General features: G+C 34.7%; 1 protein-coding gene across 2 annotated transcripts; it reads left to right on the forward strand.

The window, feature by feature from the left end:
- The first annotated feature begins 3,132 nt into the window (after positions 1–3,132).
- Positions 3,133–9,202, forward strand: LOC120637104 (caspase-like). Of its 2 annotated transcripts, none has more exons than XM_039908752.1 (6): positions 3,133–3,263; positions 3,673–3,795; positions 5,280–5,416; positions 6,097–6,272; positions 8,424–8,538; positions 8,848–9,202. In XM_039908752.1, the coding sequence occupies exons 1-6, from the start codon at positions 3,208–3,210 to the stop codon at positions 9,075–9,077; spliced, it is 837 nt and encodes a 278-aa protein (XP_039764686.1). In that variant the 5' UTR covers positions 3,133–3,207; the 3' UTR covers positions 9,078–9,202. The 2 variants fall into 2 exon arrangements, with proteins under 2 accessions (XP_039764686.1, XP_039764687.1); XM_039908753.1 differs by having other exon boundaries at positions 3,157–3,267.
- The last annotated feature ends 4,691 nt before the right edge of the window (positions 9,203–13,893 follow it).

Raw genomic sequence — 13,893 nt, forward strand, 5'->3', positions numbered from 1 at the left:
AAAAAAAACATATTTAATTAATATTTGCAATTATAATTTAGACAATAATTAAATAGTTACAACAATATTTAAGAAATTTATATTCTCTTATATATAAATTGTATGTTCGTTTCCTCTTTGTTCTATAAACCGAGAAAAAAAACAATATAAAAACATAAAGATGGCGCCAATGATGGATTTAGGTACGAACCTCCATAGTACGAACGCTCAGCGTCCAAAGCGATGAGTAAAAATTTTAAATGATAATGCAAAAAAACGAATACAGAAATATTGAGAGTTATTTTGAACTATCAGCAATTTGCTTACAATACTAAGGCACCCATTTTACAATTGATTTGTAATGCATTAAGGTATTATAAAGTGGATTTTTTTATTTGTTGGATCCGATAGATACCGAGTCCAAAACAGATTTTTATTTAATTTTTGTCTGTCTGTCTGGGCATTACGTGAAGACTACTGAACGTATTCAAATAAAATTTGGTATAGTGGTAGCTGATATTCCGAGTCAACATATAGAATATGTTTTATCCCGATATATTCTTTTGGAGTTTACTCCTTAAGAATCGATTTTCATATATAAGGCGCCCGGTATAAGAAAATTGTGAGGAGTAAAATCTACTGATAAATGATCTCGTTACATTTTCGCTTTGCGCTGTTGCATGCTCGCAACTGTGATGCGCAAACATGCAACGTCGCTTTCGTTTCATTAACTTATTTATTTAGGAAAAGGGTTTAGTGAGTGATGGTGCGCAACTTTCTAATTTGTTTGTGAGTGTATTAAGACGTACATAGGGTATGCAGCATACCCTATGTACGTCTATGTACGTTATAATTTTTGTCATTATATTTCGCTAAAGTGAACTGAAAGTATTTTGAAATAACTATGGCAGAAAGGGGTGTAGATAATATTGACGGAATATCTAACAAACACGTGGGTGCAAGTTACGTTATAATTCATGGATACGAATATAAATACGAATATATATATATATATATAAACAGTATCTCCTTTGTGCCTTCTCCGTCTACAAGACATTGGCGGTATGGAGGGTAGAGGTTAGGAGAGTCATCTTATATGGGAGAAAAGTGTCCAGTGTATGCGCTAAATAACAGTTCAAAAATCCTCCACAATGGCGCTGGTGGATGCACAGGGTATGGTATGAATGTAGCAATCGTAGATGAATTGAAGTATGCCGAGTTAAAAAATGTAATGTCATTATCGACTAAAGTAGTTAATTATTGAGAATTTCAACAACTTACGTTGTACAAAATATTGTGGTAAATATAACCTTACTTCCTTGTTTATTTTTCAAGCCTACTCTAACAATATTTATATTTGGTGCTTCTTTTAAGAGTTACCCTGATGCAAATGTGGCGCCATCCTAATTTAATACATTTTGACGACACTTTTTCGTATACACAGATGACTCTCCTTACCTCTACCCTCCATAATTGGCGGAGTACCTTGTAACCAGTTGGCACAGACAAAAGTCATAAACAAGAATTGAATCGGAGGTAAATAGTCCAACGACTTTGATCTCAACAATTTAGAACTTTACTAACGAACAGTTAGACATAATTTTCTCTAACTCGAGTCTATTTTGTAACATAGTATCAAAAGAAGTATGTGCTCGCGATACGTTGAACGAATTCCGTGACGATGTTGATTTCCCGCCAAACGCCTAGGTTCTGAACACAGACTATGATGACCGTGCATCAAGTTATGTTGAAAGACTACCTACGTTTTTAATTTACGTTTATGTTTCAAATACATAGATAAGTAATAAATGATCCATTGTGTAATTATATATCGATATTGTATATGTCTATTCGTATACATATACCTACACGTTTATACCTGTATTTTCATATTTATGACGTGAATATAAGTAGTTCATGTACATTTATTATAGTTTTTACTTTATTCACCATCCACTTTCAAGATCACTTTTAGTGCCGCCTTGGCACACCAAGTACTTACTGTTTTTCCTATTGTGTTTTGTTGCAATCAAGTTTTTATATTCTATAAATTTAAACTTTATGCGATTGTGCATAAGATAAATTTAACTTATCTTAAAGGATGCCCTCTCACAGTCAATATTACTGATATTATTATCAATACCTACTTCAACTGTTTATTACGCCCCGCACACTGGCATTATTATTGTCAATAACATTAACGGGCAACAAAGTATGACTTCGCATGTCAATATTAAACAATATTTAAAATTCCTTTATTTAAAATTTCTTCGAACAGTGCGTGTTGCCAGTGATGACCTATGGCTCTGAAACATGGTCGTTAACTGTGGGCCTCATAAGAAGGCTTAGAGTCACTCAGCGGGCGATGGAGAGAGCTATGCTCGGAGTATCTCTACGCGATCGAATCAGAAATGTGGAGATTCGTAGAAGAACCAAAGTTACCGACATATGAGCTATGTCGGTAACTTTGGTTCTTCTAATCGCGTAACGAGTCGCGAAGCTTAAGTGGCAATGGGCCGGGCACATAGTTCGGAGAAAGGATGGACGTTGGGGTCCCAAGGTGCTGGAATGGCAGCCCCGTACTGGTAAGCGCAGCGTTGGTCGACCCCCAACGAGGTGGACAGACGACATTAAGCGCGTCGCAGGTAGCCGTTGGATCCAAGCGGCTCAGAATCGTGGAACTTGGAACTTCCTACAAAAGACCTATGTCCAGCAGTGGACGTCTATCGGTTGATGTGATGATGATGATGATGATTTAAAATTCCACAGAATTAAGAACATACAGAATCCTCTCTCTTAACATCCGGTAGACCACAATTTTTTCCTCATTTTCCCATTTTATGGTAAACGTTTACGTAACATTAGAGGTAAAATAATTATCTTCAACTGCTAAATGGTACGAAGTGACTTACCATTTATTTAAGAAAGAACTCTTAAAGTGGAGCTGTTTTTGATGCTTCAATATTAGTCGTGTATGTTCTTAATTCTACCATACGCTGTACGCTTCACACACAAGCAATAATGTTAACAATAATATTGATTGTGTGCGGGGACCCTAAGGGAGCATGAGAAGTGAAAAAGTTATTTTATCTATTTGATACGGTTCTTATCACTTACATGGGTCGCTTATGTGTTCCTCATCGTTAAATACACTTCCACAGTGAGCATATAGTAACATACGAAATCAATACACTTCCACATAAAAATTTGACTAGTGAACTATTAAAAATGAGTGATACTTTCACCGATGCTGGTAATTACAACAGAACTCCGGCTGCATCAGGGTAGGTTAGGGTATTATAATTTCAATATTTATTTTAGGTATAACTTTAAAATCATGTTATGTTTGAGTAGGTATTAGGTACGGTCCATTCAAGAACAAATGTTTAGGTTTAAATAAAAACCTTCAGGATATGCATTCTTTTGTTTATGTTTTTTAAAAAGATATTTAATATTTAATATACAATAATATTAAAAAAGACGATTAGATTATTTTCTTAGTCTTTAGAGTTTTTCGTGGGCTGGTTACCAATTCTGATGCTTTAAACGTTTTTATTGCAGTTAGTTAACTTGACATGACAAACCTTATATTATGTTACCTATATTTTGATTGAAATCTACAGTGGTTAGAAACATAAAACCTTTGCATGACTTGTTTTAAGCTTTTAAAATGTATATTGTTTTTTCTTCCAGAAACGCCACTGCTGATTCATCGGTAATAAGTAACGTCAAAGAAATTTCTTACTATGACGTGTCTGGTGAAAAATATTTGACAATATTCAATCACTATTGTTATAAAAATACCAGATATTTTCAGTAAGTTTGAAAATAGAATATAATATAAATCCTTACTGGTAAGAAGCACAGATAACTATGTTTAGGTACCTATCTTTTGATTAAGTTCGTTCAAAATAGCAACGATACACGTAATTTAGCACAAATCAGGAGTTAAATAATAACATAAGCGACAGTAAACGGTTTATATTTTCAATCTCCGATTTTAATCACCTGCTTAACAAGTACCTACCTACTTGGCAGAATCCGTACTTTTTCCATTCCCCCAACTTTTCCAGTCAGGAACCTGAATGTCTTGTCTAGGTGCTATTGCCTATTACTTTTGCATTAGAGACCTACTTTTAGAGATATTTTGTGAGAATCCAACTTTAGTTTATGGCTTTATGCTAAGAGTTGAAAGTATTTTCATTACTAAACGGTCGATCGGCGTCGATCCACGATATTATCCTCTATGTCTATAATTCATCGATCTGTTTGGTTTGCATGTGTTTTCCCAACTAAGCTCTCTGTTCACATACATACCCATTATCCAGGTATTTCACATTTTTACATTGCGGGAGCTCATTATTACGCACACGATACGAGACACGACGACATTGCCCTCTACGTAATGTAAATTTTCTTCTAAGCTAAGAAGATCCGAAAGCTTCGAAAACTAATAAGCTTCGTAGATCCTCCAGGGCACCTGCTACGGGCTAGAATGGCAATGCTAACTACGTAGGTTTCTAATGTGCAGTTATGACATAATGTGTTTGTAAGTCACTTATGTTGATGTACAAGGAACAGGTCCCAGATCTGATCCTTGCGGTACTCCAGCAGTGATTTGGTGAAAGGAAGAGTCATATTTATTTAATTAAACTCTTTATGAGTACACCGAAAAATAAAGGATACCACAGGAAAATAAAGGATGAATATAGAGAAACACAAAGACTGGACTGTACAATACAAAGTAGGCCTTATCGCTTAGAAGCGATCTCTGCCAGGCAACCTTAAGATTAGGAAACCAAGAAATTACACAAATAAAAAAAAGTTTACGAAATCCCTACTAATATTATAAATGTCGATAAGCCCGTAGCTGCGGGTGTCCATGAGGAATTCCACTCATGTAAGGAAAAAAAAAAAGGATACACATTAACAGAGGGCTCTCTCTGTTAATGTGGACTCCACATTTTTTATTTCGTAATAAAAGCTGTAGAACTAACCACTAACTTATAACTCAGGCTGACCACTGATAAATGACAAAGCAAATAACGAGTTTACCAGTTGATACATTGATTTAATATGTTTCTTTTATAAGCTCATTGAGTTGATAGGTAACGCTCTCAGAAGTATATTGTCCTTTAACGTGACATTGGCGAAATTTTTGTGCTCTGTGCACGTGTACAGCCTTTCTCGTAATAAATGATTCTTAGTGATGTACTGATTTCTTGTAAGAGTAAATATTTTTTTCTGCATGGTAATCTCAGTTCACGTAGAAGCGCATCAATTTAAATTATTATTTTTAGATATAAAAAACCATCATCACGCATTGGCACAAACGAAGATGTCAAAAGATTGACAAATACATTCCAAAATATGGATTACAAAGTTACTTGTCATGATGATATGGACTATGGCGATATTATAGACAAAATCATAGAAAGTGAGTATGTTTTGGCCGTTGATATGTTACTGCTGAGTATTATTTTTAACGGGCATCGCATAAAATACTTCCAATGACTACTTGAAAAAAACAAGTGTATACAATATTTAGATACTTAATATTTATTTAGGTTCACTAATAATCGTAAAGGATATTCGTATATAAAAAGGATAGTCGTAGTAAAAAAAGGTATAGCATTAACTTCCGATAAGAAAAGCTGTTGCATGACCGCTCGAACTTATATTAGATAAGAATCTACAGTACGTAGAAAGATATCCACATTCCATTGTCCAATACCGGCTCTAAGAGACCCGTTTAGCTGTGAATAATTGGGCAGATTTCCATCTCCCCAATCAGACTACATTAAACCGCAAATGAATGCTTAACAAAGCCTCTCTACGTTCAAGAATCTCAGCTTGAGGACCGGACATATATTTCTCCGTTACGATGCTGTCATCTGCATATCATAAGATATCAATCTGGTTTCAGCAGATCATTTATGCACAGCATGGAAACAGACACGTGAACTGTTCCTTGAGGCACACCAGCAATCCGCAATGGCTACTATTTGATCTGATGAGGAGCCATTTAGTACAACTCGAAATTATTCCTGTCGGGATATCTAACATGTCATGACAATTTAATAAGGCGAGAGGCGATACAATTTTAATTATTTTCAGTAAGTAAGCAGGATCATAAAGAAACATCATGCCTGTGCTTTGCATTTTTAACACATGGGCTAAAAGGCGGGGATCTCTTTGCAGCCGACCGACCTTATCAGTTCAAAGATGTGACAATATTACTTGAAAATGGACATCCAAGTCTCGTCGGCAAACCGAAGCTCTTTTTCATTCAAGTAAAATTACTATAACTTTTACACTTTCCTCCTCTCGGATATGTTGTTCATATCTGCTTTGATCAATTATGTAAAATAAGTTAATTTTTAAGTCAATTGATCGACATAAATAAATAAATCAAATGTAAAAAATTCTAAATTCAAAATCTATTTCCCAAGATTTATAGAGCTACTAGCTGTGGCCCGCGACTTCGTCTGCGTTTGATTTTGTTTTTAAAGTATTCAGTATCGCTAAGCCTTAAATGAGTATAGTAGTATATATATATATATATAACATGTGACTGTCAATTAATTATAGACAAATAATAAAATTGCAACTATAATTAAAGATCTATCTATAATTAAAGATATATCAACTATCCTATCTCTTAAGTTGAACCAGACTGCTCACGGTGTGCCAATTTAATTTAAAATCGGTTAAGTAGTTTAGGCGTCCATCGCGGACAAACATCGTGACAGGAGATTTATATATATTAAGATAAGGACTCTTCGGGAAGTCATTTTTATCCTAATTACATTATTATCCGGCTGCGGGATTTGTGCGTTTATCGGTTTTTTTTGCTGGAAACCAGGTTTTTATGCATATTTATAATTAGAAGAGTATATATTTACTAGGTTGTCTATCAAAATCTGGCCGCCAGTATTTTTAATTTATTTTTGGGACAAATTTTCGTTCACTTTTTTCGAATAAAATAACGTCTACATCAAGGTAATTCATATGAAGATTTTAAAAAATCACGGTTGCCGTTGCGCACTTGGCCGTACCTCTTCGCTGCCAGGTGTAAACAGGTATGATATCGATACACTTATAATTTCATAACGTTTATTTATGAATCATATACCAATTGAAAGCTATTTTTTTCTATTTATTACCATACATATATGATTGCGTAATTAAATCCGCCCGCAAATGAATGTTTAGTTTGCTTAAATGTTTAATTAACCAGTAAAATTCCAGCACCTTAAGACCCTAACGTCCATCGGTTCTCCGAGCTATGTGCCACGCCCATTGCCACATCAGCTTTGCGCCTAGCCTCGCTGAGCTATGTCGGTTACTCCAGTTCTACCACGGATCTCCTCATTTCTGATTTGATCACGTAGATTTGATCCTTCTAGCAATGTTCTCTCCATCGCCCACTGAGTGACTCTGAGCCTCGTTATGAGGCCCATAGTAAGCGACCACGTTACAGATCCGTAAGTCATCATTGGCAACAGGACTTTGGTCTTAAGGCTGCAATTAGATTGCTCGTAGCCTGATCCTGTATACGGACTGAAATAGAGGCGGTTTTGTACAAACACTTGGATGATCCGGCAGATATTTCGTGATCACAGACAGGTGATCGCTCCCGGTTTTCACCCTGTCGATCACAGATACATCATTGAATAAGTATATGCCATTTGGTGGCCATGATAAAGTCCATTTCATTTCTCATCGACCCATCCGGGCTCAGCCCTAATTAACAATCATAATTATCAGATTCACTCATTTGTTACCTGGTAATATAGCCAAATTGACATGCAAATACTTTAATACATATGCAGTAAAAATATAACCCTCCTTTTGGAGATCAGAGTTTGGTAACCGAACCACGTTTATAATTCCATAACGAGTAAAGATGTGAAGTGGGCCAGCTTTTAATATTATAAAGCTTTTGAGTTTCGTTTGGATGAACGCGCTAAATTCAAGAACTGCTGGTGCGGTTTGAATTTTTTTTTTGTTGGATAGTCTATTAATCGGCTTGAGGCAATATAACATCACGACACAACCAATACCTACCACCACCACGCTACGATCAGAAGAAGAAGAAATAAATAAATGATGACGGTAAACGTTCGCCAAAACGACAAAGGTATGCAGTAAGTATGAAGATAACAGTCCCCGTTGTGGATATTGGAATACGCGTGATATTAACGAATGCAATGCGCTGATTTTAGCACACGTAAAAGCAAAAATGCAAAAGATGAAGAAAAACTATATCTAATCTTAAGTAACTTGACATATGTAAGAATAAGTAACTTGACATATCTAAGAATAAGTATCACCGTAAAGAAAGAATTTATTAATTTAGAACTGTCAGTTTGTGTAGCTGTCGCAATATTGTGTCGTATTTTTGGAATTGATTTGTCAAATATTTATTTTATTTGCAACAGGCATGCAGGGGTGACCAGATAGACAGTGGCCGAAAGGTGGTAATTGATGGACCTGAAGTGTCAGTAAACATTCCTACTCACGCGGATTTTTTGGTTTTGTACTCAAGTGTAGAAAGTAAGTTTATTTTATCTATTTATATTAGTTTAGTTTGGTAATAGCATAAATGCTATAAGTAACTGCAAACAAAAAGTCAGGGTATAATAAATATAGCTCATGCAATTCGTCAAAACAAAAAAGATTCGATATATAAGTTATTATGTATCGAATCTTTTTGGCTAAAGAAAATAACTCTGTGTACAGCCATTACAAAAAAAAAATAAGCTTTGCTAAAATCTAGTTTTTTGAAATAACACGCTGAAGCAGCAAACTGGCGGTATTATATTCAACTTAGTTTTAATATTTCATTAATTCTGATGGTTACAGATTTCGTGTCCTATAGAGATAGAGATGGTTCATTCTTGGTCCAGGAACTCTGCGACATTATTGAAGAATATCACCAAGAGTGGGATATTTTGCATATTATTACACTGGTGCAGAGAAGAATAGCCTACTATAGAGCAACATTTTCGCCAGCAAACCTCTCTATACATGAGAAGAAACAAATGCCCGAGACTCGTTTTTCTTTGACAAAATTGTTTAAATTTAGAAGTTAAGGATAAAGAAAGAAATGAATAAATAAAGAATAAGTAAGAAAGAGAATGTAATTACAACGTTCTAAGAGACGAAACTTTATACATTATTATTTTATATTTACTTCATGCAGGATATTTTTCGTATACAGGTACAGTACGCGCGGCGAGAGTTTGGCTTTGACCTTCGGGTGGAGGGGATTACTGCGCATGGGTACTGTCACGCACACAATACTTTTCCTTTTTTATGTACCAGGTTGGATATTTCAGTGGGTCAAAATTCATGTACAGTGGTAATAATGCTAGAAAATAATACGAAATAGATAAACTTCTTCATTTATTAAAACTATTGATAGTTATTTTACTTATATAAAATGTTTATTTCCTTTTAAAGTTTACAGAGACAGCGATGAAAATTCTAAATAATTGTTTTTTAATAAAATTATTTATTCCAAGATACATGTAAAATTGGTACATACAAACAAAAGAAAACTTAAAATAATTATTAAATACAAAAGTTAACATTAAAAAAAAGTCTTAGCAGCAGTGCTATTCAGATTCTGAATCAGTTAAAGGTTTAACGCCTTCTATGAAATCACCGCATGGTCCAGTGGTGCTGCCGCGACACGAAATTGTGCAACGTCTTTTGCTTGTTGAGGGTCCGGGTTCAGGGCTTCCTCGGTTGCAGTTGTCATCATCATCATCTTCATAACCATCATCAGAATCATCGTCTTCGGAACTATCATCGACGCGAATTATAAATTGCTCGGTAAGTAAATCAACTACATGGTCACTCTTGACGTACTCTTCTTCTATATCTTTTACCTTTTTACATATTTTTCCCCATTCCTGGGCACCCATTAAGGATACTTTTTCTTTGATAAGTTTGGTACATTCTTGTAAATTCCATTTAACATTTTTGCTAGCTATGGGGTTGAGGTCTGGATGGTAAGGCGGTAATCTCAATATGCTATGGATGGTTCTGCTAAAATTTGATCTATTGAAAAAGTTTTAAATCTTTCTTTATTAGCTTTTATCAAGTTGTACAATTGTGGCTTGAGCATTGTTGAATCATATTGTATGCCTTTATCAGTTAGCCAATTCTGCATATCGGCTTTTTTGGTATTGGAGGACGGTGCTAAATCCCATTGTTTATTGTGGTATGAAGCGTTGCCGACAACCACTACAGAATTGGGTGGTAGGTTGGGAATTAATTGTGTCCTAAGCCATTTTTCATAATTCTCGTAATTCATGTTGTCGTGATAGTCCCCTGTTTTGGTGCCGGCTTTAAAAGTTAATAAAGCATTTGGTATAAACCCAGCTTCAGATCCTGCGTGGACTATCACGACTCGTTGTCCTTGAGAAATGGGTTTTTTTAGTCCTTCCGTAGGGCCATCGCTCCAGGCTTTGGTTGTTGAGTGCGATGAATCTACGTAGGATTCATCTGTGTAAACAATGGGTCTTCCTTCTTGTCGATATTTTCTTATTTTACTTAAATATTCAATGCGTTGTAATCGGATATTCGATGTTTCTATTAGTAATTTACGGTTGTTTTCTGTTTTTTTCCAGCGAAATCCTAACTCCTTTACAATTACACGAAGACTTGTTTCTGACCCTTTAAAGTTTATATCTTCCTCAAGTTTCTTTTTTAGTTTCCCAATGGTGGGAAGTTCATTATTCGTCTTGTGAAAATTGTGTATACATCTTTTTATAATACCTTGGTCAAAATTATCAATATTCGTAACTGGTTTAGCTCTGGGACGTTTTTTTCCAGGTGTTCTGAAAGTAATTAGCAAATCGGAACTCTTGGCTTGATTTGCGATATTTTTTACAGTTCCAATTGAAGTCTTAGTGGCCTCCGATGTCCGTTTTTGAATTTTAGCTAATTTACTGACTACACAATTTAATTTAGAAACAGTTTCCGTTTTCATTACCTGCATAGTCTGTATAGTTTGGTTATTCTCCGACTGACTGAGTAAAGAAGCAACTTCCTCAATCTGACTTCGAATTTGCTTCAGTGAATCGACACATTCGTCAGCTTCTTTCTTAAAAAAACAATTCACGTCATATATCATTTTCCGTGCTTGCCTTTTTAAAACAATGTTTTTTTTACGCATTTTCAAATCACTTTTTAATATTTAACAAAAAAAACTTAACTGACAAACTTAAACAAACAAACTCAACAAATAATAACAATCGACAACAATAAACAATTAACGAAAATAGCAATTCACTTGTGAACGTGATTGTACAACAGGAGTGCGCGGTACGTCGTATCGATGCGAGAGGCAGGGAACGACTGGAGCGCCAATCAGAGCACCGCGTGCGCCTACACACCCGCCCCACACCCCGCTAATTGCCCGTTGATACCCAATTTCTGATTTCTGCGCAATAACGGTCAAAGCCAAACTCTCGCCGCGCGTACTGTAATTGTATTGAGTGGAATTTCTAATATTATGAATCGCGCCTCAAATGGATGAAGCAATTAACTATTAATTATTTATCAACAAAATTTCTTAACAAAATAAAAATCGTTTGATAATTTGTATTCAGTATATCAATACCACCAGCATCACTAAAGCGCAGGTGGTAAGTAGTGAACACAAATGAAATATTATTTGCTATTTAGTAGTATTTGATACCTATGCAAAAATATTAAGTATTAGTAAATATGTTTGTTCCCTCGGAACTGGGTCATTTATAAACCGGTCAGAATCAGGAGCTGATAGTGAAGGGCTGGGAGGACACATCAAGCATTAGGTAACCTTAAAAGCACCATTTTGCAAAGTATGGCCCCGGTTTCGGGAATAACAATATTTTTGTAGGTTATGAGCAGTTGATATTCGGCTATTATAAACATTAACAGACTAGTCTACTATCTTGTACTGTATCAACACCAAGTGAGATTTTAATCCAATGCTACAATTTATATTAAATAAATATATCATTGGTGAGCCATGAGATCGCAGACAAAACATTTATTACTAAACCACCCGTAGACAGAGAAGTAAATAGACGAATGGTTGGCGTGCCGCTTGTGAGACAGAGCATATTTGAGAAGTGTTGCCTTACATTTTTTTTACCCCGATTCTAAGGTCCCAGATTTCAGGTCTTCTACCACACTTATAGTTTGTTGGTATGTGTTTATTACTATTTGTTCCGTACAAAATGTAGGCATTTGTTTCATTAGAAGCAGCTGCACTTAGAAACATATCCTAAAGGAACTGCATAATAATTTTGAATGTTCCGTAATTAACTTAATTGTAAAAAGGGAACAGTTTATGGAATAACATTAGTACGTTGGTCTGTGACGCAATTTGGCAGTTTTTATTAGAAAGGCTTCCGGCTCGTGATTAGTTGGAATAGGGAAACATAAATACTGAAAAAAATAAACAACGTTATAATGGTAATAATATAACAATAATCATTATTTGCATATATACTTTTGTATTTTGTTACGATTATCAAAAATAGTTTTGCTGTTTTACAGGCATTTCAATGGTTTATTTACAATCATAAAATTGAATTGTAATAATAACAATTTAACAAGTACACCAAACAAGAGAGAAGCATAATGTAGGTTTCGCATCAATCAGCTCAATTCAGAAGAATCTATATATCGAGGAAGGCTATAGAAAAATCTGAGCGAACGAAGTCGCGTTTTTTCGAACCACTAGTTTTAATTAAAGATAACCGAGGGTTCGTGAATGCCTCTCGAGATAAAAAAAAAATTGTATTTTGGCAAACAATTTGTTAAAGATTATCAAGGATATTTGTATCAAGGAGACCATTCTTAACAGAAAAAATAATAATTCGTAAATTAATAACAGAATTCTTTGTTTACTGTCCCTTAAAGAGAGATGAAAGCGGAGCGGCTTGCTTCCAGTCAACTTTGTCATTAACATTATAAATCTATATACATATATACAAACTAAAAATGATTTTATAGTAGGCTAATAAACAAAAAGTGTCATAATTATATCATCCAGCATATCTCCATACAATGAAAACTCAAAAGCAAAATTATTCACTGACCAGTGTTGGAATAGCGTTAGAATACAGAACCTAGCTTGTTAGCTTGTTCTTTTTAATGACCATATTTTTATGAAGGTGTTTTCTGCAAATCTTTGTACTCTTTTTGGGTGTCCAATTAGTGCGACCTGTGGATTCAACCCATAGCATCAATAAATTATGGTCCGTAGGAAAACTGTAACAAAATATTTTAAATATAATTTTTAATTATAGTTGGGAGATTCGTTTCTCCGCAGAGTATAGTTTTAAGTTTAACATTCTGTACATGAAAATGGTCAAAAACTATCTTCGATGGATTCCGAAATATTTCGAGGAGTATAAAAAATTAGGTTTAGACTTTACAACGTAGTGCTTACGTATTTGTAGGAGTCAACAAGTTTTTTTTTACAGTTCCACCAAATATTTTTTTTTCTCTAATACATCAACATCGTATTATACATCCATGGAATTAAATTTATGATTATTGACACATGAAACTTGAAATTTTATAATTTTAATAAATTAAACTGCGCAGTTTGGGGAATTTTCATTCTGAATGTAGGCAACACTGCACTCTATTATACTTTAGGTTATGTATGATTAAAATTAGCATAAAACCTTATAAACGATCTATTTTCTATTGTAAATTGTGTTGTATATTATAGAAATATAATAAACCATAATTATCTATACTTTTAACAAATCAAAAGTATTGTACTTACGAGTGGAACGACAAATCCGGAAATTTACGTTCTCTATCACTTTTACATCCTAAAACACTGCACCGAGCCATGTTTTCGCAGAAATTCTTCACGGTTATTAACAATGT

The sequence above is a fragment of the Pararge aegeria genome, chromosome 3 (assembly GCF_905163445.1).
Source record: "Pararge aegeria chromosome 3, ilParAegt1.1, whole genome shotgun sequence".
In the NCBI taxonomy this organism is placed as follows: domain Eukaryota; kingdom Metazoa; phylum Arthropoda; class Insecta; order Lepidoptera; family Nymphalidae; genus Pararge; species Pararge aegeria.

What these genes read in the sequence shown, in the direction of transcription:
- LOC120637104 (XM_039908752.1), top strand. Translation starts at nt 3,208, where the DNA reads ATGAGTGATACTTTCACCGATGCTGGTAATTACAACAGAACTCCGGCT. An exon ending in AGAACTCCGGCTGCATCAGG is followed by an intron (nt 3,264 to 3,672) that starts GTAGGTTAGGGT and finishes TTTTTCTTCCAG; the next exon opens with AAACGCCACTGCTGATTCAT. An exon ending in TATAGACAAAATCATAGAAA is followed by an intron (nt 5,417 to 6,096) that starts GTGAGTATGTTT and finishes AATTATTTTCAG; the next exon opens with TAAGTAAGCAGGATCATAAA.